Source organism: Tursiops truncatus, chromosome 17, assembly GCF_011762595.2.
Source record: "Tursiops truncatus isolate mTurTru1 chromosome 17, mTurTru1.mat.Y, whole genome shotgun sequence".
Classification (NCBI taxonomy): Eukaryota; Metazoa; Chordata; class Mammalia; order Artiodactyla; family Delphinidae; genus Tursiops; species Tursiops truncatus.
Window position 1 is genome coordinate 76,912,297 of NC_047050.1, and position 23,325 is coordinate 76,935,621.

At 62.6% G+C, this 23,325-nt stretch overlaps 2 protein-coding genes across 6 annotated transcripts; one reads left to right on the forward strand and one right to left on the reverse strand.

The window, feature by feature from the left end:
• Positions 1–1,461: 1,461 nt before the first annotated feature.
• LOC141276959 (uncharacterized) lies at positions 1,462–8,147 on the forward strand. 3 transcript variants are annotated; one of them, XM_073794866.1, is made up of 3 exons: positions 1,462–2,366; positions 3,550–5,971; positions 6,720–8,147. In XM_073794866.1, exon 3 carries the CDS (start codon positions 7,422–7,424, stop codon positions 8,145–8,147), a length of 726 nt encoding a protein of 241 aa, XP_073650967.1. In that variant the 5' UTR covers positions 1,462–2,366; positions 3,550–5,971; positions 6,720–7,421. The 3 variants fall into 3 exon arrangements, with proteins under 3 accessions (XP_073650967.1, XP_073650968.1, XP_073650966.1); XM_073794867.1 differs by having other exon boundaries at positions 3,550–4,778; XM_073794865.1 differs by having other exon boundaries at positions 3,550–3,689; positions 4,099–8,147.
• On the reverse strand, positions 7,977–23,215 carry JRK (Jrk helix-turn-helix protein). 3 transcript variants are annotated; one of them, XR_004522718.2, is made up of 3 exons: positions 23,114–23,215; positions 17,266–20,188; positions 7,977–8,124 (listed from the first exon to the last, which is right to left on the reverse strand). XR_004522718.2 is itself a non-coding variant. In XM_033842704.2 (2 exons), exon 2 carries the CDS (start codon positions 19,826–19,828, stop codon positions 18,242–18,244), a length of 1,587 nt encoding a protein of 528 aa, XP_033698595.1. In that variant the 5' UTR covers positions 19,829–20,188; positions 23,114–23,192; the 3' UTR covers positions 7,977–18,241. The 3 variants fall into 3 exon arrangements, 1 of the variants encoding a protein (XP_033698595.1); XR_012327448.1 differs by having other exon boundaries at positions 9,202–20,188; XM_033842704.2 differs by having other exon boundaries at positions 7,977–20,188; positions 23,114–23,192.
• Between the last annotated feature and the right edge of the window lie 110 nt (positions 23,216–23,325).

The following is a 23,325-nucleotide window of genomic DNA, read 5'->3' on the forward strand; positions in this document are numbered from 1 at the left end:
CCCCTCTGCCCCTAGGGCCCCGGGCTCCCAGACCCCAGGTGATGCTCTCCTGATGCTAAGATGCTTATTTCGACGGGGGTCTCCCCGCAAGTCCACAGCCTCAGGAAACCCACCCCAAACAGAGCCCTGGGTGTCTCCACTTTCCCCGGACAGCCCCCGCCCTCCCAGCAGCTGCTGCCTTCCCAGGGCTGCTCTGTGACCAAGTCCTCCCCAACGGGGCTCACACACCGGCCTCTGCAGACCCCTCAGTGCCAGCCCCTGGGCCCCCAGAGGTGCTGGAGGTACCCCTCAGCAGGGCAGAACAGGCCGTGCAACCCGAGCTCCCTCCCCGGCCCTCCTGGGGGCCGGAGCTGGCCTGCCCTCGAGCAGGGCCCCGGCCACAGTCCTGCGACTCCCAGCCTCACGTGAGCACCCAGCACTCCCAGGAGCACCTTGGGGCGGAGCTCCCGCACCTCCCGCACTCACGCTCTCCCGGCCATCTGCCCAGGAGCCACTGTGGCAGCTGCTCGCGGAGGAGAAGCTGGGCCAGGGCAGCTGTCCGCCGCTCAGTCTAACCTGACCCTTACTGCCTGGCTTTGGCCTGGGGTCCAAGTACCCACCCTCCACATGTACCCACTGCCCGTCCTGCGTCCAGGGGGACCGTCCTGGGTCACGTGGCCTCATCCCATCTCCTCGTGCCCGCCGGGAGCCTGCCAGCGGGCTGTCCGGGCCCGGGCGTCCCGGTGCTGCAGGATCCGCCCACCTTGGCCGCAGCTGCTTCTGGCCGCTCGCCTGCCCCGTCTCCCCGCAGCGGGCCGCTCCTTCCTTCGGCCCAAAGCCAGGCCTCCCGCGGTGCTGCTTCCCTCTCGCTGGCTGCGACTCTGGCACCAGGGCCCGTGTCCGCACCTCACAGCTGAGTCGCCGGAGCCTGGAACAGAGCACACATTTGGGATGAGCCGTGGAACGGACAAAGTTATGGGCCCTTCTCCCTCCCTTTCTGGTTGGGAAGCATTTGGCCGTTGCCCACCTGAGCCTCAACTTTCCACCTGTAAAATGGGGTGACAGTGCCAGGGCCTGGCGTCCAGCGAGGCCGAGTGCTGGCCCTCTTGCCTCACCCGCTCCCCGCCCGAGGACTTCCCCCACCTCGTCCTGCCGACAGCCTCCCGTCAGAGTGTCACCTCTGGGATCTGGGAGGTGGGACGTGGTCAGGACCCCCTCCCTGTGGCCCCTCGGGAGGGGCTGCAGTGCTACTTCCTTGCTCTGCCCCCCGAGGCAGCACTGGGGCCAGGGACATCTGTGCAGGCCCCGGTGATGAGGGGCGAGCAGAGGTGCTGGGGGAGCAACTGGCAGAAGGGGTCTGAGCCTAGGCAGCTGGGAGGATGCCAGGCCCCCTGTGGGCCTTCCCCGCCATGGCCAGCGTCCAGCCACCACCCTCCTCTGAGACCACCTGCAGCGGGGCCAGACCGCGGGGAGGGAGAGACAGGGACGGCCGAGGGCTCGGACACAGGGTTTAGAGCTGAGATCGGGAAAGAGAGCGTCCAGGTGGGAAATGGAGGGGCAGCGAGAGGGAGAGACGCCAGGGCTGGCGGGCTCCTGTCTCGGGAGATGTTCTCCCTCATCTCACAGAGGTTCTGCGAGGTGGGGGCCCTCCCCAAGCCCTGAGCCGGCAGGTGACACAGCTGGGGTCCCTCTGCCACACCTGCCCAAGAGGTCTGCTGCAGCAGAGCAGGCCCTGAGAGACCCCGGGAGGCCAGGGCAGAGCGGGGAGGGGTCTCGGGAGACCCGGCAGGGCAGGGCAGGGCACTCGCTGACCTGAGACGGGAGCTGCCCAGGGAGGGGGCAGGGCCCGCCTCGGGGCCATGGGAAGCAGCAGGCGCTGGGCCACGGGGAGGCTGCAGGGACAGTTTTTCCCATCCTTGCCCCTCCTCCCGGACTTCCTCCTCTCTCCCGGTTTGGCAGGGTGCGTGCTGCGTCCTGTCCCCGGAACAGGCAGCCTGTTCATTCCGGGCCTCCACACTCCAGACTGTCTTCCCTCCTCCCTCCTGCCTTAGCGCCTCCTGGTCCGGTCTTCAAGGAAAGTTTTGTATTTTTCCGATGATCCTGGCACGGCGGTGCCCGACCCAGCTGCTCCTTGCATCCTCCAGGCCAGGGGGCCGAGCCGCGGGGCCATAGGCACAGGTGTGGGAAGCCCATCCTCAAAGGACCTTCATTCCTCACCACCCCCAGCCATGGTAGAAGGGAAACCAAGGCCCCGAGAGGGTCTGGGGCTGGTCTGAGCCCCTCAGCCGGGAAGCCAAAGCCAGGAAAGGCTGGTGCGAGGATGTGGGGATGGGCCCGCCAGCTCCCGGAGGCGTCGTGAGCACGGTTCACCTCCTGCGTGACTGCGGGTGAGTCCCCTCTGCCCCACCCCTCCCTGGCCTCAGTTTTCTGGCCCGTAGAGTGGGTACAGCCACCGCTCTGCCCTGCTCAGCTGTGAGGTGAATCAGCCAATCAGACAGCAGTTCCGGAACCCGACTTGGCAGGCGCAGAGCAAGGTGAGGTAGCAGGGAAGTGCAGGTCGCCCCATGCAATAGGGCCATCACCGTGACCCCACACAGTCCCTGGAGGACGCTGGGCTGCGTGTGGCCCTCGGCGTGCTGCCTGCTGGGCCACCACCCTTGGCACTGCGGGCACCAGCAGGCCGTGCCTCTGCTCAGAGGCTCAGGCTTTTCAAGGAGCAGCTGCAGCTTCCAGGGTGCCTGCTGGGGCATCAGCGAGGTGAGACGAGGGGAGGAGGCCATGTGGCTCTGCCGGCGGGGGCTCGGGGTGGAGCCAGGAGGCAGGTGTGAGAGGCAGGAACACGGGACAGGGGACACAGGACACAGGACACAGGACGCAGGACAGGGGACACGGGACACAGGACACAGGACACAGGCCGAGGACACCTCGGTGCGTGCCGCTCTCGGGCGGTCGCCCACACGGCATCTGGAGCTAAACGTCCCCTCGGCAGGGGCCCTGCCAGGTCTGCATGTCCACAGAGCCGGGACGGGAGTCAGGCACCTGCCCTTCCCCCCACCGCCCCCACTTCTCCCCAAGGCATTTGCTGTGTCACCTCCTGCAAATCACTTAACCCCTCTGTTCCCGCCATCCTCATCACACAACGGGGGTGGATGGCGGTGGTGGGTGGTGAGGAGGGAAGGGCGGGCCTCTGAGTGCACCATTCCCGCCACAGGAATGCCCCGGCCAGCCTGCTGCCCACCGCCCCTTGTTTAGCTCACAAAGGCCTGCCCAGTTTTGAAACCTAAGCATAGAAGCTCAGCACGGCTTACGTGGGATCTACCTCTGAGCCAGGGTCACCACCTCCAGGAAGGTTTCCCAGCCTCCCAATGTGGTGTTAACCCCGTCTTCTGTGAGCCTTGTCCTCCCTCTTACGTGCCCCCCTTGGAGCCCCTGAGCACGGCGTCTTCCTGCGTGTGCCAGTTTATGAGTGTGTTGTGAGTGTGAGAGTTTGAGAGCGCGTGTGTGTGTGTCAGAGTGTGTCAGAGTGTGTGTGCTCGGGTTCCTCCTGATCTCCTGCTCGCTGACTGCCAGGTCCTGAGCTTGCTCTGGGCACATGGAGTAGACAGACCCCTGCTTCCTACCCTGAAGAGTCTCCGTCCGGCCAGAGGTGCCCCATACGCCAAGTGTGCCAGCAGCCCAGAGGGGCCCTGCCAGGCAGGGACAGCCTGAGGGTGAGCGGGGCGACGCGGGTGCAGGGGAGGCCGATGGGCTGGCTTGAGGGCTCTTTAAAGGGTCAGGGATGAGGGGAGAGCCACGACCCCAGTGTCCGCCGGTGGCCCGGCCGCGTGAGGGCTCGGCAGCTCGCCTGGGGGGCTGGAGCTGGGCGGCCGCCCCCTCCTCTCCACCCCACTGGGCTCCAGCCAGGCTGCATGCAGCCGCCACCGCCTCCCTGGACGCCCAGGCGGGCCCAGGTCGTGCAGCAGGAACCCCAAGGGTTGCTGGCCCCTCAGCCAGGATGAGTGGTTCTCTGCCAGCTGGCTCGGCTGGACGCCCCCGCAGCTGGGTGTTGAGGATGCCCGTGCCAGGGAGGGGGTGGTGGCTGCTGTCCTTCTGTTCTCTGTGTTTCCATTTCCATCTCAGAGCGAGCACAGTGCGCCAGCCTCCACCGCTCACTTCCGGAGCCATAAAAGGAGCGAGGCTGAGAATAGCTCGTGTGACGGCGCGAGGAGCTTCCCCACGCAGGTGCAGGCAGCAGGCTGCGGCAGCGAAGACGCTCTGTCCCAGCTCCTCCCTGGCCCGTGGTCCCTCCTCCATGCCCTCTGCTGCCTCTCCCTCCCCGCCCTGGGGGCTGGGGCCTGAGCCCCCAGCCCTTCGAGCTGCCTGCCCCACCTGGCCGTCTCGTCCACAGGCCACCTGGTCCAGCTGAGGGCTCCCTCCTGGGCTCCTGATCCCACAGCCGCCGACCCGGGTGCCCTGCCCAGCTGCAGGCTCCTGGGCGACCCCAGGCTGGCATCTTCCCCCACTCCCCCCGCCCCCCCCGAAGGTGGGCACCTCCCTGTCTGCTGTCGGCCTCTCAGATGCCAGGCATGGGCCACGATGATCTTTGGCCCTCAGGGGCCCAGGGTCTGCCGGGCCTCAGCCTCCTGGCCCCAGGTCTCAGCTCGACATATCCCTGGGCTGCCCCACAGGGTGCCTCGATGGGCATCTGTCCCTGGGGCACTGTCCGCTCCCTCCGGCTCTGTGCTCTGCCGTTGCTGCCGCGTAGTTCTTACTAACTGAACGAAGGGCCTGTGCTTCTCTTCTGCCACGGACCCCGCCAGGTATGCAGCCGGTCCCACCTGCCAGGGTCACCTTCTTGGTTCTGGGGTCTCTCTGGAAAGAGGATCGACACAGAAGGCGTGCGGGAGAAGGGGCCCCACTGTGTGCCGAGCGTTTCCCTGTGCCTTGGAACAGGCTGGGCAAACCATCTTTGTCAGCCACTTTACAGATGAGGAAGTTGAGGTGCAGAGAGGGTGGGAAATGTGCTTGGGGAACCAGCTGGTGAGCAAATGACCGAGACTCCTGGCCCTGAGGCCGATCCTGTCTGACTGTCCGCTGCCATCGGCCACTGTCAAAGTCCAGGGTCGGGCTACTCCGGACACCCTCTGAGCCTCAGTTTCTTCAGCTGATGGGGGAGGGTTGCCCCTCGGAGGTTCAGGGTGGGGGGCGGGTCAGCAGGACCCCTGACCCGCATGCCTTGTTCCCAACCCATGTCCCCTCTTCTGCATCCTTGGTCCTAAGATCCGTGTCCAGGCAGCTGCCTGACCAGGGGGTGGCAGCAACCTCTGGAAGCGCTCCCTAGGGTGGGGGGGCCGCCATGCCGGGTGGCTGGGGGAGCCCAGGGAGGGTGATGACGTCTCGGACATTCGCCTGCCCTACCACGTGCTGGCACTGTGCCTCTTCCTGGTTTGGGGGTGCCTGTCTGATCCCCACAAGCCAGTGCAGACCCCGGAGGCCCGCACAGACCACTAGGCTCCTTCCCCCATCCCGGCACAGCACAGCGCCCGCCTCCTCCTGTCCCCGCCTCCCTCCCCTGGCTGAGCTCCAGCCGGCTGTTAAGACTGTGACGTCCCAAGAGTCAGGAATCGCCTGAGATGGCCGAGGAGCTGGGTGCACAGCCCAGACTGCCATGGGTGTCCCCGCCCGCACCCCACTTCATGGATTCTTCTAAACACACCCTCACTCCTCCCTGGCCACGCAGACTGGGCGTCAGGCCCCCGGGCGGGGGCGGGGGCGGGGCATCACGTCAGGGGACGGGCCCCTAAGAGAAGGCCCGGCAGCAGGGCTGGGGGGCCGCAGGCTCAGGCCGGGTTGGGCCTCAGAGCGAGGAAGGGTAGAGCCAGCCGTCCTGGGGGTCGGCGCTGCCCACCAGCTCTGGAAGCAGGCTCGCCCCGCCCCGTGCTGGCGCCGGCCCATGACTGCCCTATGGACAGGTGTCCTCCCTGGAGGTGCCGCCCTTGGCCCTCAGCTGGAGGTGAGGAGCCTCTGGGACCCCTCAGGTTTCGGGCGGAGGCAGGGGTGGGCTCCAGGGCCCTCCCCGCCACGGCCCACTCGCCCAGACCCACGGCCGCCCCTGCCCTCTGCTCCCCTCCTGCCTGGGTCCCAGCCTGGTGCTCTCCCACCACCCCTCCCTCGTTCTCTCCCTCTGTCCGGTCTCTGAATCCAGGCCTGGTGCCCACTGGCCCGGCCCCTCAGCCCTCCTGCAGACGGTGGTCTTTGTCGGCCCTGTCCTTGTCCACCCAGAAGGAGGCCAGGCCCTCCGGTGTGCACTGCCTCTAGGGCTGCAGGGCAAACCACAGGGCAGAGAGGAGAGCTGGCGGGGAGGCCCGGATGCGGCCTCTGGGGGCAGAGGTCTGAGCCCCAGCCCGGACGTCAGGGTGAGGTTTCAGGGCCCTGCGCTGAGAAACGGGGGCCTTTCCACAGACCCCCGGCCCAGCCCCCAGCAGGCGTCCGCAGGCCCGCAGGTCCACTCCGGTAACGGCCCCAAACACCCCTCCTCCTGGAGAGGGTGGGGGACACTGAGACCGACTGGGGGCTGCTCCGCGCTCTCCGCCCTGACGGCACCGCCCATCCCAGAACCAGGCTGTCCCCAGGGCCCTGTGTACCCCCAACAGGTGGGGCTTGGGGGCTTGGCTCCCTCACACCAGGTTGGGGCAGAGACTGGGGAGCCTCGGGGAGGAGTTGAGACACCCCTAGACACTGGCCTCTCCCCTCCCCTGCAGAGTCAGGACTCCCACACGCTGCCCTCCCTCCCAGGCCCTCCTCCCAGCCCAGCTCGGCCCCAGGACCTATCCGAGCCGGCCCGTCACCCAGCAACTTACCGCCTACCACCCGCTTCCATGGGCAGGGGCAGCTTGGGGAGCCGTCCATCTCCTGCTACCCCAGCCCCTGCCGGGGGCAGCCAAGTGGAAATGGGCCCTCCATTTACAGCCTAAGCACCGCACGAGGAAGCCACATTCGCCGAACTGGGCAGGCGCCGCATTTTTCTAAATAAACATAAAATGCCACGTCAGGAGCCCACAGGATCTAGGTGTCTCCCCTGGCAAGATGAGAGTGAGCCTGGGGAGGCGGGAGGTGGTATCCTGGAGGGCCGTCCCAGGCAGGCCTGCAGGCTCACGTGCCACCTGTGTTCCCCCACGCCACCCTCAGCAAGAGGCACTCAAGTGACACCCATGGCCCACAGTCCACGCTCTGAATTCTGAGTGTCCCACTTGCAAGTTGTGTAATCGTTGTCACACCACTTCCTCCATGGCCACCGCCACCCCCTCCACCACCATCATCACCACCATCATCACCACCGTCATCACCATCATCATCACCATCACCATCATCATGCCCACTGTCACACCGTCATCACCACCATCATCATCATCACCACTGTCATCACCGTCATCACCACCATCATCACCACTGTCATCACCACCATGACCAACATCATCACCCTCATCATCACCATCATCATCACCACCATCATCACCCTCATCATCACCACTGTCATCACCGTCATCACCACCATCACCACTGTCATCATCATCACCACCGTCATCACCACCATGACCAACATCATCACCCTCATCATCACCATCATCATCACCACCCTCATCACCACTGTCATCATCATCACCACCATCATCACCATCACCACCATCACCACCACCATCATCACCACCATGACCCTCATCATCACCACTGTCATCATTTCCACCATCACCACCGTCATCACCACCATCATCATCATCACCATCATCACCCTCATCATCACCACCATCACCACCATCATCACCACTGTCATCACCACCATCATCACCATCACCACCATCATCACCACCATGACCCTCATCATCACCAGTCATCATCATTTCCACCATCACCACCACATTATCACCATCATCATCACCACCTCCATCACCACCATCACCCTCACCATCCCCACTGTCTCAGTCAGCTCAGAACCCTGCAACAAAATACCACAGACTGGGTGGCTTAAACAACAGACATTTATTTCTCACAGTTCTGGAGGCTGGGAGGTCCAATATACGGGTGGCAGCCCATTAGGTTTCTGGAGAGAGCTCTCTTGGCTAGTAGATGGCTGTGTTCTCGAAGTGTTCTCACAGGGCCTTTTCTTGGCTTGCGAGAAAGAGAGAAACTGAGAGTGATCACCCTCTTCGGATACAGGCATTAGTCCTATCAGATTAGGGCCCCACTCTCATGACCTCCTCTCACCATAATCACCTCCTCAACGCCCTATCTCCAAACACTGTCCTGCGGGGGTTAGGGCTTCGTCACATGACTCTGGGCAGGGGGACACAATCCAATCCACAGCACCCACCATCCCCAACATCACCACCACTGTTAAAACCACCACGACCACCATCACACGAGCTCCTCATTGCCCCGCTTTCAGCACCGGCACCCTTGCCACCATGCCACCTTCATCCCCGCCTGCCTCCACCCGGGCTGCTCCGAACAGAATACCACCGCCGGGGGGGCTCGCGAACAACAGAAACTGACTTCGCACCGTCCTGGAGGCTGGAAATCCAAGGTCAGGGTGCCAGGGTGGTAGGGTTCTGGTGAAAGCCCTCTTCTTGGTTGTGGACTGCAGACCTCACTGTGTCCTCAGGTGACGGAAGGGGCGAGGGGGCTCTCTGGGGTCTCTTTTTTAAGGGCATTAACCCAAAGCAAGGCTCCACCCTCATAACCTGACCACCTCTCAAAGCCCCACCTCCAAGTACCATCACCTTAGGGGTTAGGATTTCAGCAGTTAAACGAACATCCAGACCATAGCACCCCCATCGCCAGCATCCTCGTCCTCATCCACTATTACTGTCACCTCTACCACACCCCCCATCATAACCGTGACCTCCACCATCAACCGTCCCCAGCCCCACCGTCCTCTCCACCCCCCATCACTCCTGTCACCACCGTCAAAGCCACCACCTCCACTGCGCACAGTACATACAACCATCACCACTGTCACCGTGTCCCACCATCTCCTCTCCACCCTCCGTAACCACCGCACCCCACCGTCATTCCCAGCACAGCCATCGACATCACTATCACCACCTTCACCATCCACACGACCACCCTGACCCGCCTGCCCTCTGGCTGGCGGTGCACTTCACTGATGAAGAGTGAGGGCCTTGAGGGAGGCAGATCTGGGCTCAAGTTCCAGTCGTGCTCTTGTGGCCACGCACTTGAACCCACCTTCCTAATTGGAGAAAAGGAGTTCACCATCCAACTCCAGACCGTTGCTTCCTATAAGGACAACTTTGCCCTCTGGGGGCAGTGGGCGGCTGTCTGTCCAGGTGGCCCCATCTCCAGCCCCCCAGAAGGGTCTCCAAGAGGTGTCTGAATCATGGGATGACAGCTGTGACCCAGTGGTCGGATGAGGCCCTGTCGTCAAGTGTCTGGAAGATTCCGCTTTGTTGGACGGATCAGATGCAACTGCAGCGTGGGCCGCGCACGGACCCGGGGCAGGGCGCGGGGAGCACTGTGCTTGTCCTCAACAGAGTGTGGCTTCCAGCCCCCGTTCTTGCAAACAAGCTGGGAGGACCTTTCTGTCACTAAAGAAGAAAGTCCCTTCCTGTGAGAACCAGAGCTGAGGTGGGTGGTGAACTTCGAAGCGTTTGCGGAAATACCCATTTTGTGTTCTGACGTCCGACCTTCAGTCCTCTCAGTGACAAACCACTGAACGAGGACCAGTGCTGCTTGGGGTGGAGGCGACAGCAGGGCCGCGGGAGGCAAGGAGACGGGCACTGAACCGGGCCAGCCGGCGCCGCAAGCTCTCACCCTTAGCTGCCGCCCCATGGTCTCATCCAGGTCTCCAGCTGGGGTGTAGCAGCAGCTGCCCACCCCCGGCCCAGGCTGCTTTGCCAGCCTGGTGCCCAGCAGTATCTCTCTGGAGGCCCAGGACCACCAGGCCTGAGCCTCAATGCCGAGGTCACCGCGCCTGCTGGCTGGGCCCCCCTTCTAGGATGGCGGGGCAGCCCAGACGCCCGCGTCTAGTGGACGGCGGCAACTCAAGGCCTCGTGGAATCCGCTGAAGAGCCTCCCGAGGACACCTAGACTCCTTTTTCGCAATTAGGAAGAATCGGTCAGTGGAGTGGCTGGCTCACGGAGAGCCCAGTGACATCACTGTTCTGCGTTATTAATAAAATGAGGGAACAGATGCCCACTCGCTGGAAACCGCAGCTGAGCCCCCTTCTCAGAGGAGCATCCTGGGGCCCAAGCTGCTTCCTAAGCTAACAGATCCCTCCTTAGACCCCTCTTCCGGCTGCCCCCTACCCCCCACCCTCTCTCGCCCTCCTGTTCCGTTTCTCCGTCTGCTGCCAGTGGGGCCTCAGCCTCCCATAGCTGTTGGCCAGGCTGCGGGTACGCTGCTTGTGGCGGAGAGATGGAGAGCGAGCCTGGAGGATACAGGGTCGGGACCTGGACCCAGGGCCACCTCACCCTTGCTCCGTGGGGTCCTGATCTGGAAGTGGGGAGCAGGGCCACCTCCAGGCCTTGTTGGGGAACTGCAGGGATGCGGGAAGGCCGGGCACAGGCCCCCGCTCATGCCAGGTCCAGACATAAAAGCCGGTGTCCATCTTCTCCACTGCAGTGAGGCCCCGCCCACTCTCGTGGTGGCCAGTGTCTCGGTGTCTGGAGGCCTGAGCTCACACCGAAGCCTTGGGGAACAAGGGCGCAGGGCCTGCCCATCACCCGCTCCCCAGCCCCTCACTCTTCACACCTCTGTCCCCCAATCCCCACCTTCAGAGGTTCCCCACTGCAGTTGGGACACCACAGCCTGGCAGAGGGGCCCCCAACAGGAAGGTCCCACCCCCTCCAGGACACTGGTCTTTTGCTCTCACAGGCCTCTTCTGGCCTCCCACTGTCCCCCTGGGAAGCTCTCTCAGCCTGTGACTCCCAGCCCCTGGGCTCCACCAGTGTCTGTCTGCGGGCCTGTGGAGGTGGGACCTGTGTCTGAGTGAGCACAGGGCCAGGCTGGACAGAGAAGGAGGTTCCCCGCCCCTGCAGGATGCCCCCGGCGGGCTCTCTGGGGCCCTCCCCACCGCAAAGCCTACAGCCTGACTTCTGCAGCCAGAGGCCACTGGCCCCAGTTCGTGACTGGGAGGGGCCAGAGCCCAGGTCCCTGGAGAGGGAGGGGCAGAGGCAGGGCAGCTGGCTGCTGGGCCCCCAAGCCCCATGGTCTCTGCGAATGGGGCTGGCTGGAAGGGTCTCGGCTCTGGGCCCTGTGTGCGCCTGCCCACCCGATGACCAGGGCCTGGCGCAGCCCTGATGCTCCCGCAGGAGCCGCCTGGACCAGCTGGGGTCTGCGTTTGGGCGAGCCCAGCTCTGACGCTCACACCTCCCCCGCCGTGCAGTGAGTCAGCTTCACAGTCACTCTCCACCCCCGGGACACTGTCACCCAGGGCCTGGAACCGCACTGCACCTGGAGTTGGGGCGGAGGCGGAGGAGGGGGAGTGTTGTGACCACAGAGAGCACTGAGTCACATGTGGGGGAGGAGGGAGGAGGTCAGCAAAGGCTCTTGCCTTCCCCCAGGAGAGGAGTGAAACCTACACAGGGCTCCAGGCTCCCTGGTTTTGCCCTCCTTATGAGCTAAGGGAACATGGGGGCCAGGCTGAGGGCTCAGCGTGGGACCAGGACCAGGGCCAGGGCTCAGTGTGGGACCAGGGTCAGGGCTCAGCGTGGGACCAGGGTCAGGGCTCAGAGTGGGACCAGGGCCAGGGCTCAGCGTGTGACCAGGACCAGGGCTCAGAGTGGGACCAGGGTCAGGGCTCAGCGTGGGACCAGGACCAGGGCCAGGGCTCAGCGTGGGACCAGGGCCAGGCTCAGCGTGCGACCAGGGCCAGGCTCAGCGTGGGACCAGGGCCAGGCTCAGCGTGGGACCAGGGTCAGGGTTCACCCAGGCCAAGCACAGCAGATCCCTGAGTCCTGGCTGATCAGGAACCTTCCAGCTCCTTCAGGCCTCTAGGCTGGGGCCACCTACACTCCCTCATGAGCCCAGCAGAGGGCACTGTGCAGAGCCTGAAGACAGAACAAAGGGCTCAGCGTGTGACCAGGCCCCTGGTCTGGAAGGGTCTGTGAGGGTGCCACAACCCCCTGCAGTTTCCACATCCACACACTCCTTGGCCCCAGGCTGGAAGACCGTCCCTGGAGAGGCTGTGTCAGAGGGGTGACAACCACACCTCACAGCCTGGCTTCTGCCAGGGGCTGGGGGCAGCCAGTAAAACCCAGACCCCAGGAGCTACGCTGGGGCCCCCACCCCGCTGGGCCTCTGGCTCCTCTTCTCACTGGGGCTGCTCACGACAAGAAGCAGGACTCGCTTCCAGAGCCCAGTTCCTGGGCCCTGGCCAGCGTGATGGGCTTTTATTTATTTATTTTTTTTTTGCTGTACGCGGGCCTCTCACTGCTGTGGCCTCTCCCATTGCGGAGCCCAGGCTCCGGACGTGCCGGCCCAGCGGCCATGGCCCACGGGCCCAGCCGCTCTGAGGCATGTGGGATCCTCCCGGACCGGGGCACGAACCCGTGTCCCCTGCATCGGCAGGCGGACTCCCAACCACTGCGCCACCAGGGAAGCCCAATTATTTTTGCCTGATTGTTTCTTGCCTTTTTTTTTTTTTTTTTTGCGGTAGCGATGGGCTTCTTGTGCCTGCGCACGTGTCAGAGGGATGTGGCCATTCCCCCACTGAGCCTGGGGTATCCAGCCCACCCTTCCGGCACTGCCCAAGAATCCCCTCCTGCCCAAAGTCCACAGCGGTGGCCACACTGACCGGGCGTCACACAGCAGGAAGTCTGCGGTCTGGGGCAGGCCTCAGGACCCCTCCGTGAAATGGGGCCGTCACAGGGACAGGCCCCACGTCCACCCGCGAAGGCCTGTGCCCCCCGTAGGCCCGGTTGGGTAGGAGAGGCGGCAGGCAGCAGCGGTGGCTCGGGAGGGCTGAGGTCCCAGCGGCACGACCTCCAACCACGACGGAGGACCAGGCTGCTACTCCCGCCTCGGTCTTCCTTTCTGGGCAGTGGGTGAGACTGTCCCACGTGGCTCTGAGACCATCCATCTTCTTCGTTCTTTCCATCCTGTTCTTTGAATGGAATAATCTATCAATCTCGAGCGCTATCAAGATCGCTAATTCTTCTGTTAGTTCACATCTACTGTACAGCCCTTCCAGTGAATTTTTCATCTGTTGTACTTTTCAACTCTGGAATTTCCATGGTTTTTTTTTTTTTTTTTTAAGAGGAATGTTTTTTTTTTGTTTTTTTTTTAATACTTGTATTAAGGTGTCGTCTGTCTATTCTTAATTAAGATAGCTGAGTTTCCTTTAAGATGGTCACAGAAGGGCTTCCCTGGTGGCGCAGTGGTTGGGAGTCTGCCTGCTGATGCAGGGGACACAGGTTCGTGCCCTGGTCCAGGAAGATCCCATGTGCCGCGGAGCGGCTGGGCCCGTGAGCCATGGCCGCTGAGCCTGCGCGTCCAGAGCCTGCGCGTCCAGAGCCTGTGCTCCGCAACGGTAGAGGCCACAACAGTGAGAGGCCCGCGTACTGCAAAAAAATAAAAATAAGATGGTCACAGAAGCAGGGTGTGTTTGTTTTTTGACCACGCCCCGCGGCATGTGGGATCTTAGCTCCCCGACCAAGGATCGAACCCGTGCCCCCTGCAGTGGAAGCGTGGAGTCCTAACCACTGGACCGTCAGGGAAGTCCCTCCAGGTTTTTTAAAGTAACTTTTTGTTTATAATCTTTTTATAGATACTCTCTACTTGATACCTTCCTTTCTTTTTTCCCCCTTTACTTCTTTAATCATGGTTTCCTTTTGTTCTCTGACCACATTTGTAAAGGCCAATTGGAAGTCTTTTCCTGTTAAATCCAACATCTCACTCCCTGAGGCAGTGTCCGTTGCCTGCTTTTTGGTAACAATATGGTATGTGGCCGTATTTTCCTGTTTCTTTGCATGTTCATAATGTTTGGTTGGAAACGGATCCTTTTAGGACATATATCTACCAGCTCCGGGTACTGGTCACCCCAAACTGGGACTTGTGATCTGCTTGCTTCATGTTTGGCTGGCTGGGTCACCTCAGTGCCTCCCCTGCAGCCCCTGACGGAGCCCCCATGCTCCTTCTCAGGGGTGCGGCCTCCAGCAGGCCCCCACTCCGCCCACCTCCCACCCCATGGCAGTGGTTCTGCCAAAGCTCTGTGTGGCCCCTGCCCACAGCCAGCTGTTAAGTTCCACTCACAGCTGGCCGGCTGCTCTGTTGTTTTTAACAACGCCCTGGGTGTACGCTGCTTCTCAGACCAATCCGGTCAAATTTGGCTCCTTTGAAGGAATCGATGCTGAGCTCAGCGCTGGAGACTTTCTCCCCGACCCACAGACAGCCTACAGTTCAGCCTGCATCACCAGTACATCCATCAACCTCCTCCCACTGGCCTTTCTCCACGACGTCCGGTTTCTGAGAGCAGCCTCAGGCTTGCACTTCTCCACACTCTGCAGCAAACCAAGTCAGCTCCTTAGCAGAGGGGCCAGGAGCTCTGTCCCACGGTCCGCTCCTCCCCGGGAAGAACCTCTGCGCACAGTTCTGGGGCTGGGGGTGAGTGACAGCCCTGCTTCCGGAGCTGAGTGGTAGGTGGAAGGGGCAGCAATCCAGGCCTCCCGGGCCTGCCACGCAGGTGAAGCACCCTCACACACAACCTGGGCTCCCCTCAGCAACGTGCCCCGCGTCCTCACGGACACGGCGGCTGCAACCTGGGAAAGCAACTGCCGGACGGGGCGGCCGCCCCCGCAGCCCTTCTCGGGAGACCTGTGTTCCCTGGAAGCAGGACAGGGACTTTGTCTGACCACCCTCTGGCCTCAAGCTGAGCCCAATGCCCAGCACGCAGCAGGCGCTGAGCAACGCTACACGTGGATGAAACAGAAGCACGTTTACGAACCAAGAAAACCCACTGACGCTGGTGCCTGCGGATGCCTCCTTCCTGGGGCTGCCCAGGCAGGTCCTGTCTGCCCAAAATGCTGCTGCCCCTGTGCCACAGCCTCCCAGGAACAGAAGCAGCGTGTGTCCCTGCCGCCGACCTCCATCCCTCCAGAAACATCTGGCTACGGTGGCCCCGAGCTGCCTCCAAAGGGCTCTGCCTTCCGACCTGGGTAATCCTGGCCCAAAGAGGTCCAAGCAGAGGCTGCAACTGCCTGCCTTCCTTTCTTCATTCATCTGCCCTCCACCCACCCACCCTCCAATCCCCCCTACCCCACCACCTGGCTCACCAGAGGTGTGAGTGCTACCACGTGGACACGCCCAGGGCAGGGCCTCAGCTGCCTCCCCCCGCCCGCAGGAAACACTGGTGAGGCGGGGCAGTTCACCCCAGACCCCTACGCAGGCTCAGCCTTCCCCAACTGGAGGACCTCCAGGACCTCCCACACCGTGGGTCTAACCTGGGGCGCCTGCAGACCCCCCAGCACTGGGGAGCAGGCACTGCAGGCAGCGGATCCAAAGCAAAAGAGACTGTGAAGGACCACCGACCCACCCAGCCCCTGGCAGATGCCTGAATTCCATCTACAACCTGCGAGTCCAGCCTTTGCTCGGCCAGGCTCAGGCAAGGGGCAACCCCGGCGGAGGCTGCCTGTCCTGAGTCGGGGGCCCCAGGCCTCCCAGCAGACTCTGGTCTCCTCTCCCTGGATCCCGGCACTGCGGGCAGTGCCCAGGAACGGTCCCTTATCCACCACAGGCAGGGGTGGCACCTGCTGCCCGTCCAGCTCCGGGGACGCCCCGATTCCTCGCGCAGAGGGAAGGAGAGGCTGAGGACACGGTGCGGCCGCAGGCAGCTTCCTCCCAGCTCGGGGTCTGCCAAGTCGTTTTGACCACCGAGAAGGGGAAGGTCAAGGTGGGCAAACAGACCGGAAGGGGCCCGCCGAGTCCCGACAGGGACGACTCCTGGGCTTATCCCAGGGCACCGGTGCTGCCTGCCTGGGGTGGGAGGAGTGTGCACCACTCCCGCTGTGCCTGAGCTCGCTGCCCCTGCAGGGTGAGCAGGGGGCCTGGAAGAGGCTCTGCCAGCAGGACGGAGACCCCACTGCCCCCGGGGGCTTCAGGAGAGGAGACAGAGGGGCCGATGCACGGGCAGATGAGGAGGCCTTCCCACCCGGCTCCAATTTCGCACCCAGTCCAGTGGGGCCCCCTAAGACTGTTTAGGAAAGATTCTGAGACCAGAACATTCTGACCCCTTGAGGCTCTCAGAAACTGGATGGTGAGTGAAGAGCAAAGCCCCAGGGGTGGGCACTCAGGGGCAGGGCAGAGGCGGGGGCACCCATGGGTAGCTGGGCGCCGCCGGGCTCCGGTCCTCCCCGGGCACGTGCACCTCACGCTGCACCTCAGTCTGCACCCCGAGAAACCTCGCACCGCCCAGGATCTCCAGCACTGAGGCCATGAGGAGGGGGCGTGCCGGCTCGTTAGGGGAGAGGGAAGCAGGCAGGGCCGAGTCCTGCCCCTGAAGAACAACGCAGCACAGGGGGCGTGTCTGGTCCTGGAAGGAGAACAGACTCCCTCAGCCGGTCCGTGACGAGTGCTCATTGATCGGCCACAACACAGCCAGGACGGGGGCAGGTTGTGACGGCAGGACAGGAGTCTGGCCTGGGGTCTACAGTCTGGTGGGGACAGAGCACCTACGGGGGGCCGTCCCCCCCCAGCACAGTCCCGCTACTCCAGAACCACTGGGCTGGGGTCGAGGGGCTGACAGTGGGGAGGGAGCTTCTCCGCGTGTCTGTCCATCTCCACGCTGCCGCCCCTGACATCTAACCCTGTCAACACCTCAAGCAGCTGCAATTCAACCGCACAGGGGACACACAGGAGTCCAAAAGTGGCACAGAAGTACATGCTGCACAGATGTCGCCCCAAACACGGGAAGGAAACCGATGTGACAACACAGCAGGAGGCAATCTGGCCCAAAGAATCAGCAACGACACTGTGAAAACGATCTGTGCTTGTTTCACAATCTTCATACCCGCGTTTGAAGCAGGAAACGCACGGTCCACAGAGCAGCGCCGGGCCGGCCGTGACTGCCACCGCACTAGAGCAGCGCCAGGCCGGCCGTGACTGCCGCCGCACTGCTGGGGAAGATGTAGAAACACCAGAGCCGACTGCAAAGCAAGCCCTCAGCTCTCCTCGGCTCCCACGGGGGGCTCTCGGCACGCAACAAACACAGGAATGAAAACTATGTGCCGATTCAGCTACCCAAGAAGGGGATGCAACTGAAGGCGAAGCAGTGAAAAGAGCACAGAAAAGCTCACCCATTTCACGCACATTCGAAGAGGGCGACCGCGGCCGATAAGGGGCTCCGTCCTACGGCTGTGCTGATGAGCGACGTGGCAGAACGTGGGAATCAGCTGCAACACAGGAAACACAGCCGCGCCACCCCGCGACCGGCCTTTGCGAGACCACCAGCACAGCCAGCTTTCCACAGCTGAAAACAGGAGTTCAAATCCTGCTAGACAGCTCAGCGGCGAGCTTTACTGTTTTTGTTATATCGCCTAAGGCTAATTTCTGAACATCTGGTCAAAGTTTATTAATGCAGGGGCTGTAAAGGTGAAATTATGGGGGATGAGGCCTGTAGGTTGGACTCGGAGCCAAGATGCTCGACACACTGGCAGTGCCCTGTGGCCCCACGTTGGGGTGACGGGCCCAGCCGCCCGCTCCTGCTGGCTTTAACGGAGCACTTCTACCACATCAAGTAGGCGCGCAGCCTGCTGCATCTTGGGGTCTGAGCCTGAGAGGCGGGATGTGCTGGCAGCATGGAGAAACTCGTGCTGCTACGTGAGCTCACGACTGAAGGGGGACGTGTGGCCTGCAGAGCCACAGGCAGGGCCACACCGACTCTTATTCTATTGAGTCCCGCCCTCAGTGAACTGCCCGACTCAGGGCCGGCCCCCAGACCAGCAGACTGAGTCCTGGAGAAGGGGAGCGGTGGGCCACAGGAAGTACCAGCCCAGTCAAGTGGCAGCGGGTACCGCCACTGGTCGGCTGAAGGCGGCTCTTCCCCACCTGGACAGAGAGACATCTCCACCCTCGGACACAGCAAGGCTCAGCCAGAAAACACGAGGCTGGCTTCCGGCCACCGGAGGCTCCGGTACGTTTTGGGTCTGGGTGGGCCCTTCAGGAAGACCCACTGGCACCCATGTGGCACGACAGGCCACACGGCAAAACCCGGACGGGGCGGGCCGTCCTGAGGGACGTGACCCCTGAGACCGCAGGTCGGGCCCCGCTGCCTCAGGCCTCACCCGCTGTGGACGAGCCGGGCAGAGGGGAGCGAGGCGGGGCGCCGCGAGGCCCAGCGTGCTCCCAGGGCGCCTCGAGCTTGACTGCGGCCCTGAGGGCCCTGCACCGCTGCGCCTGCTGCCGCCTGCCGAACACGGAGCGCAGCGCGCGCAGCTGGCCCACCTCCTGGGCCGAGAAGCAGGGCTGCCCCTCCGCAAAGCGCACCACGGCGTCGAAGGATGCAGCCGCCTGCTCCCAGGCCGCCTCGTCACCCACCCCCGCCTCGGCCAGCTCGGGACTCCCCGTGGCCGCGCTCCCAAGGCGGGCCGGGGCGCCTCCCCCGAGCCCGGGGATGTGCACGAAGGTCTGGTCGGGAGGCTTCGTCCTGAGGCGCTCGGGCTCCTCCTCTGAAGATGAGCCTTCGACGAGCGTGACCTCGGGCCACAGCTTCCTCCAGGCCCGGCTAAAGACGGCGCCCGGCACCGCGTTCCAGGCGCAGGCCACGTCGAGCACGGCATCGTGCACGCTGCATCGGGGGGTGAAGGCCTGCAGCGTGCCGCGAGGAGTGACGAAGTTCCTCATGAAATCCCTGCGAATGCCCTGGTCCATGGGCTGGATCAGGGAGGTGACGCTGGCGGGCAGGAAGATGGTGAAAATGTTCTCCGAAACTAAGTCGGCCTCCCGCGGGTGGGCGCGGGAGCCGTCCAGCAGGAGGATGGCCTTGCTGTCTTCGGGCAGAGCCATGGCTCGGAAGTGCTCCTTCACCGCGGGCACAAAGATGTGATGGAACCAGTCAGTAAAAATCTCCTTGTCCACCCACGCGTTACCTTGGGCCTTGTACGCGACAGGCAGGTGCTGGATGCCCTGGACCGCCTTGGGGCCGCCGCATTTCCCGACCACCAAGGGTTTGATCCTGTGGGAGCCCGTGGCGTTGGCGCACATGAGCACGCTCAGCCTGTCCTTGTTCTGCTTGGGGCCGGGCACCGCCCCGCCCTCCGGGCTGGGACTGGGCGAGCTGCGCCAGAAGAGGCCGGTCTCATCGGCGTTGTACACCTGCTCGGGGGACAGGCCGTGCTCGGCGGTTAAGCTCCGGAAGAAGCCACAGAACTGCTCTGCAGCCTGGTGGTCGGCCGCCTGTTTCTCGCTGGACGCGTCCAGCTTCTTGATGCCGTGTCTGGCCTTAAAACGCCAGAGCCAGCCGCCAGAAAACACGCAGGGCTCGGTCAGCTGCATCTGCTCGTAGAAGTCCTTGGCCTTTTCAATGAGCGTGGGGCCCGAGACGGGCACGCCCTCGGCGCGCTTCACCAGGAACCACTCGTACAGCACGCGGTCCAGGCGCTCAAGCTTGGGCGTGTGCAGCGTGCGCCGGTGCGCCAGGGCCTTGTCCGAGTCGGAGCTGGCGAAGAAGCGGAGCAGCTGGGCCTTGTGGGCCCTGATGTCGTACAGGGTGGACATGCCCACGTTGTACTCCTGCATCAGCGCCTTCCTGCTCTCCCCCTTCTCCAGGCGTCGGCAGATGTCCATCTTCTCCTTCAGGGTCAGCACCACCCTCTTGCGCTTCTCCCCCGGGGTCCTCCCGGCAGCCGGCTTGGAGGCCATGAGGAGGGGGCTCGTCCCGGCCGACAGGGGTCGCACCTGAGCCAGTACTGGAGGCCTTTCCAAGCCTCCCTCCCCTCCCACCTCCCTCGCCCACTGGCGTCCTGCTGATGCGGGCCGCCACGAGCCAAGGCCCCTTCCCGGCTCGGGCAGCTTCCCGGCCCTCTCTGCAGGGGGGACGAGTGTCAGCCGCCCGAGGCTTCCACGGTTGGAACCTCCAGCCTTCTCTGCAGGGACGGTGGCAGCTTCTCCCCTCAAACACGGACCGGAAGGTAAAGGGGCCCCGGGAGCTGGTTTCCGGCAAATCGAGATTTCACCGTCTGAGCCGTGGGTGCCTCTCTCACGCACATCGTGCTTTAGCAGCTGGAAAGCAAAAGGGGGAAGAAAGAAAAACGTTACGGAGCCCGTGCCTCGACCACCGTAGGCACATCCGCTACTTTCGACGTGCTGGGGAGCGGCAGGCGGCGGTGTCGTGGAGGCGATGAACACGCGAGCTGGCCGGCAGGTGGCACAGGGAAGAGGCCTGCCCGGCGGAGGGGGGCTGCCTGGCGCGCTGGGCACACTGGCACTTCTCAGCTTCCACAGTGACCTCTGAGTCGCTCGCTACGGCTCCAAATTGAAAGTGGCTCTCTTGGAAGCAACCTGGCCTCCCGGGAAAACGCCAAGGGCGATGCCACTGGACGAAGCAAGGAAGCCATAGGCGCTGGGCGACCTCAGAGCCACGTCCCACCTCCAGAACCAACCTTCCCGCTGTAGCTGCTCTCGGCCCACCTGACCTATCCACCTTCACAAAGCCCTTGTTCCTTTGAGGGCGGCCAAGGCAGGGGATGGAGGTGCTGCAGGGGGCAGGGATTCCTCTAGACTTCCGGGGCTGAGGAACCTGCAAACCTCTTCTGAAACAAGGTCCCCTCAAACCCTCTGACAGCAGGCCCCAAACTGCTTCTAGAAAACCAGGCCTTGGTAGGCCTCGGGCTCCTCCCAGAGGGGCTGCCAGTCTCTCAGCTACTGGTCCCCACAGCGACATGCTCAGACGCCAAGGATGCCTCTGGACGCACAGTCACACGTGAGCATGCAAACAACACTCACACGCACCCTCCCTCCCTTACACACACACAGGACACTGGAAAGGGCCAGGTCAGAGCAGGCTTCCTGAATACTCGTTGATCAAGAACACTCTATGAATAAATTACTAATTCATGCTGGAAACAAAAATACGAGAACTGTCTTTTGGCCCCGCTGGGAGCAGGGTGGTCTTCCTGCATCAGTTATGTAACCTTGTAAGGAGTAAACTTCGTGTTTAAGTTGACATACACGTCTTTGGTTAAAGCTAGTAAGAGAACATAAAGAAAAGTGCCTTATATAAAGCCCACAGCTCTGGTCTAACTTGTCTTTCATCATCACCTACCTTTCATCCCCATAAAGATCTGGGTCATTACGGTCCCTTCCAGCTGGTCATGTCCATCCCTTTATGACGACTTCCCCAAACGCCCCCCACCCCTCCCTGCTCCGTGGAGCAGACATGTAGGACTTAGCAGATGGTCCTGGCTGACCTAGGCAGCCTGTGAGAATCACAGCCCTGTCACGTGTCACCTGGTAAAATGCCAACTTCTTCCAGCCCCTGAGGAGTGAAGAGCTGTTATCCCCACACTGACCAGCCCTGGCTGGTCTGCTCGGGCCGTGTGGCGTGTCTGTCACTAGTCCTGTCTTCTCCCTCCCGGCCAGCTGTGTCCCCTGGCTTCCCTCTCGCCCGGTCACCGAGGCAGCACCACAGGCAGCTGACAGCATCCGTCGCCAGGTCCCAGCGTGGAAAGGCAGCAACTCCCACCTCACCTCCCTCCCAAACCCTCACACTCGGCTCTGTCCAACTTCACGCCACGGGTGAGGCCACAGGACTACTCACGTGTGCAACATAAAATGGTAGCCCCTTGAGACCACCGCTCAACAGAAATGAAGTTTATTCAGATGTAGCAAGAGTCCCAAAGACAAATCCTAGGCATGTCAGCAGCCAGCCCAAGGTACGTCCTTTAACCCTTCTGAGTCAGTCTCCTGGTCTGCAAAGTGCGGGTGCCGAGCCTGCTGGGACCTATTTTCATCCTATTGGGTTGGCTATAAAGTTTGTTCAGGCTTTTCCATAAGATGCTAGGGAAAATCCCGAACGACCTTTTCAGCTAACGCAATATTTACTGGGGGACAGTGTGATTGTGCACTGCTTGGCCCTGTGGAGAGCAGAGGGAACTAAAGGCCATAATCCATCCTTAAGGAAACATTTAATATAAAACCACCATAAAAACCAGGAGGAAATAGGGGACCCCCGGTCACTTGCGAGGGACTGACTCCAAGCACAAAAGGCAGGAGGAAGGGCCAGACGTGGCACCGGGAGGAGGCTCAGCGCCAGACACGGGCTCACTGTGGACGCTTCCTCACGTCTGAGCCTGATACAAGGGAGATGGAAACACTGGTCCCGCTGGAGAGACAAAAACTTCCTTTAAAAGTGAAATTCAGATATTGCTTCTGAAACAATTTCTTAAACCAAAAGGAAACAACACGGCCAAAAAATTAAAACGGTTTGAAGCCTTGCCACTGATACCCTCTTGGGCCACAGGGGCAGAGTTGGGGCAGGAGAGAGAAGAGTGGGGCACCACCTGCATTCTACCCCTTCCTGTAGGCGGGGAGACGCTCTTCCTTAGAGGAGAGCTTGAGGAATTTAGGAGGAGGATGTGAGAAACCACGTTTCCTCGGCAGTAGCCAGTAGTGTGCAAGGGCGTGTGTGGGGAGCGGGGCGACTATCAGAAAAATACTCCGGACACAAGTGTTCCGGCCCGAGGAAGGGCTGGATTAAGTCTTGAGGGGCAAGAGGGTATGGGGAGGGGTCCTGGGTCAGGGGCGGACATGGGGGTGCGCACCCTGCAGAGACGGGAGGCGGGCAGTTAGTTACCCACGCAGACCCCTCCTTCGTGGGCGCAGGTGCGGGGCCGTGGGCAGCCCGAAGCAGGGGGACGGCTCGGGTTAGGGGAGAGGCTTGCTTTGACAGAGTTTCTAACGCCGGAGGCCACGTTTGGGGCAGAAAAGCAAAAACCAAAAAGAAAAGAAAGCAGCCAGGTCTCAGGCCGGCTCCTTCCTGGCGAAGGGACCTCGAGGGCTGGTCCTTCCTCGGGGGGAAGCCCCGGCCAGGCTCGGAGGGAGGCTGCGGAGAGACCAGCTCGATTTCAGGGGCCCGGGGGAGGCTCCGCACCAGCAGCTCGGCCCCGGGCCCCGCCCGGCACCCCCGCAAGCCTGAACGCCACTCACCTGCGAAGCCTGAACGCCACTCACGTGCGGACCCCGAGCCGCCACTGCCGGCCGGAAGCGCCCCGCCCCCCGCCGGTCCGCGCCGCTCCGCCTTCCCCCAGCCACTTCCGGGACGCTCTAGGCGGCCCGGGGGACTCGGCGTTTCTGTGTCTCCGCGGGTAGCGGCGGGCGCGCGGTGACCGTAGGCTCGGATTCGGAGATGGGTGCATCTC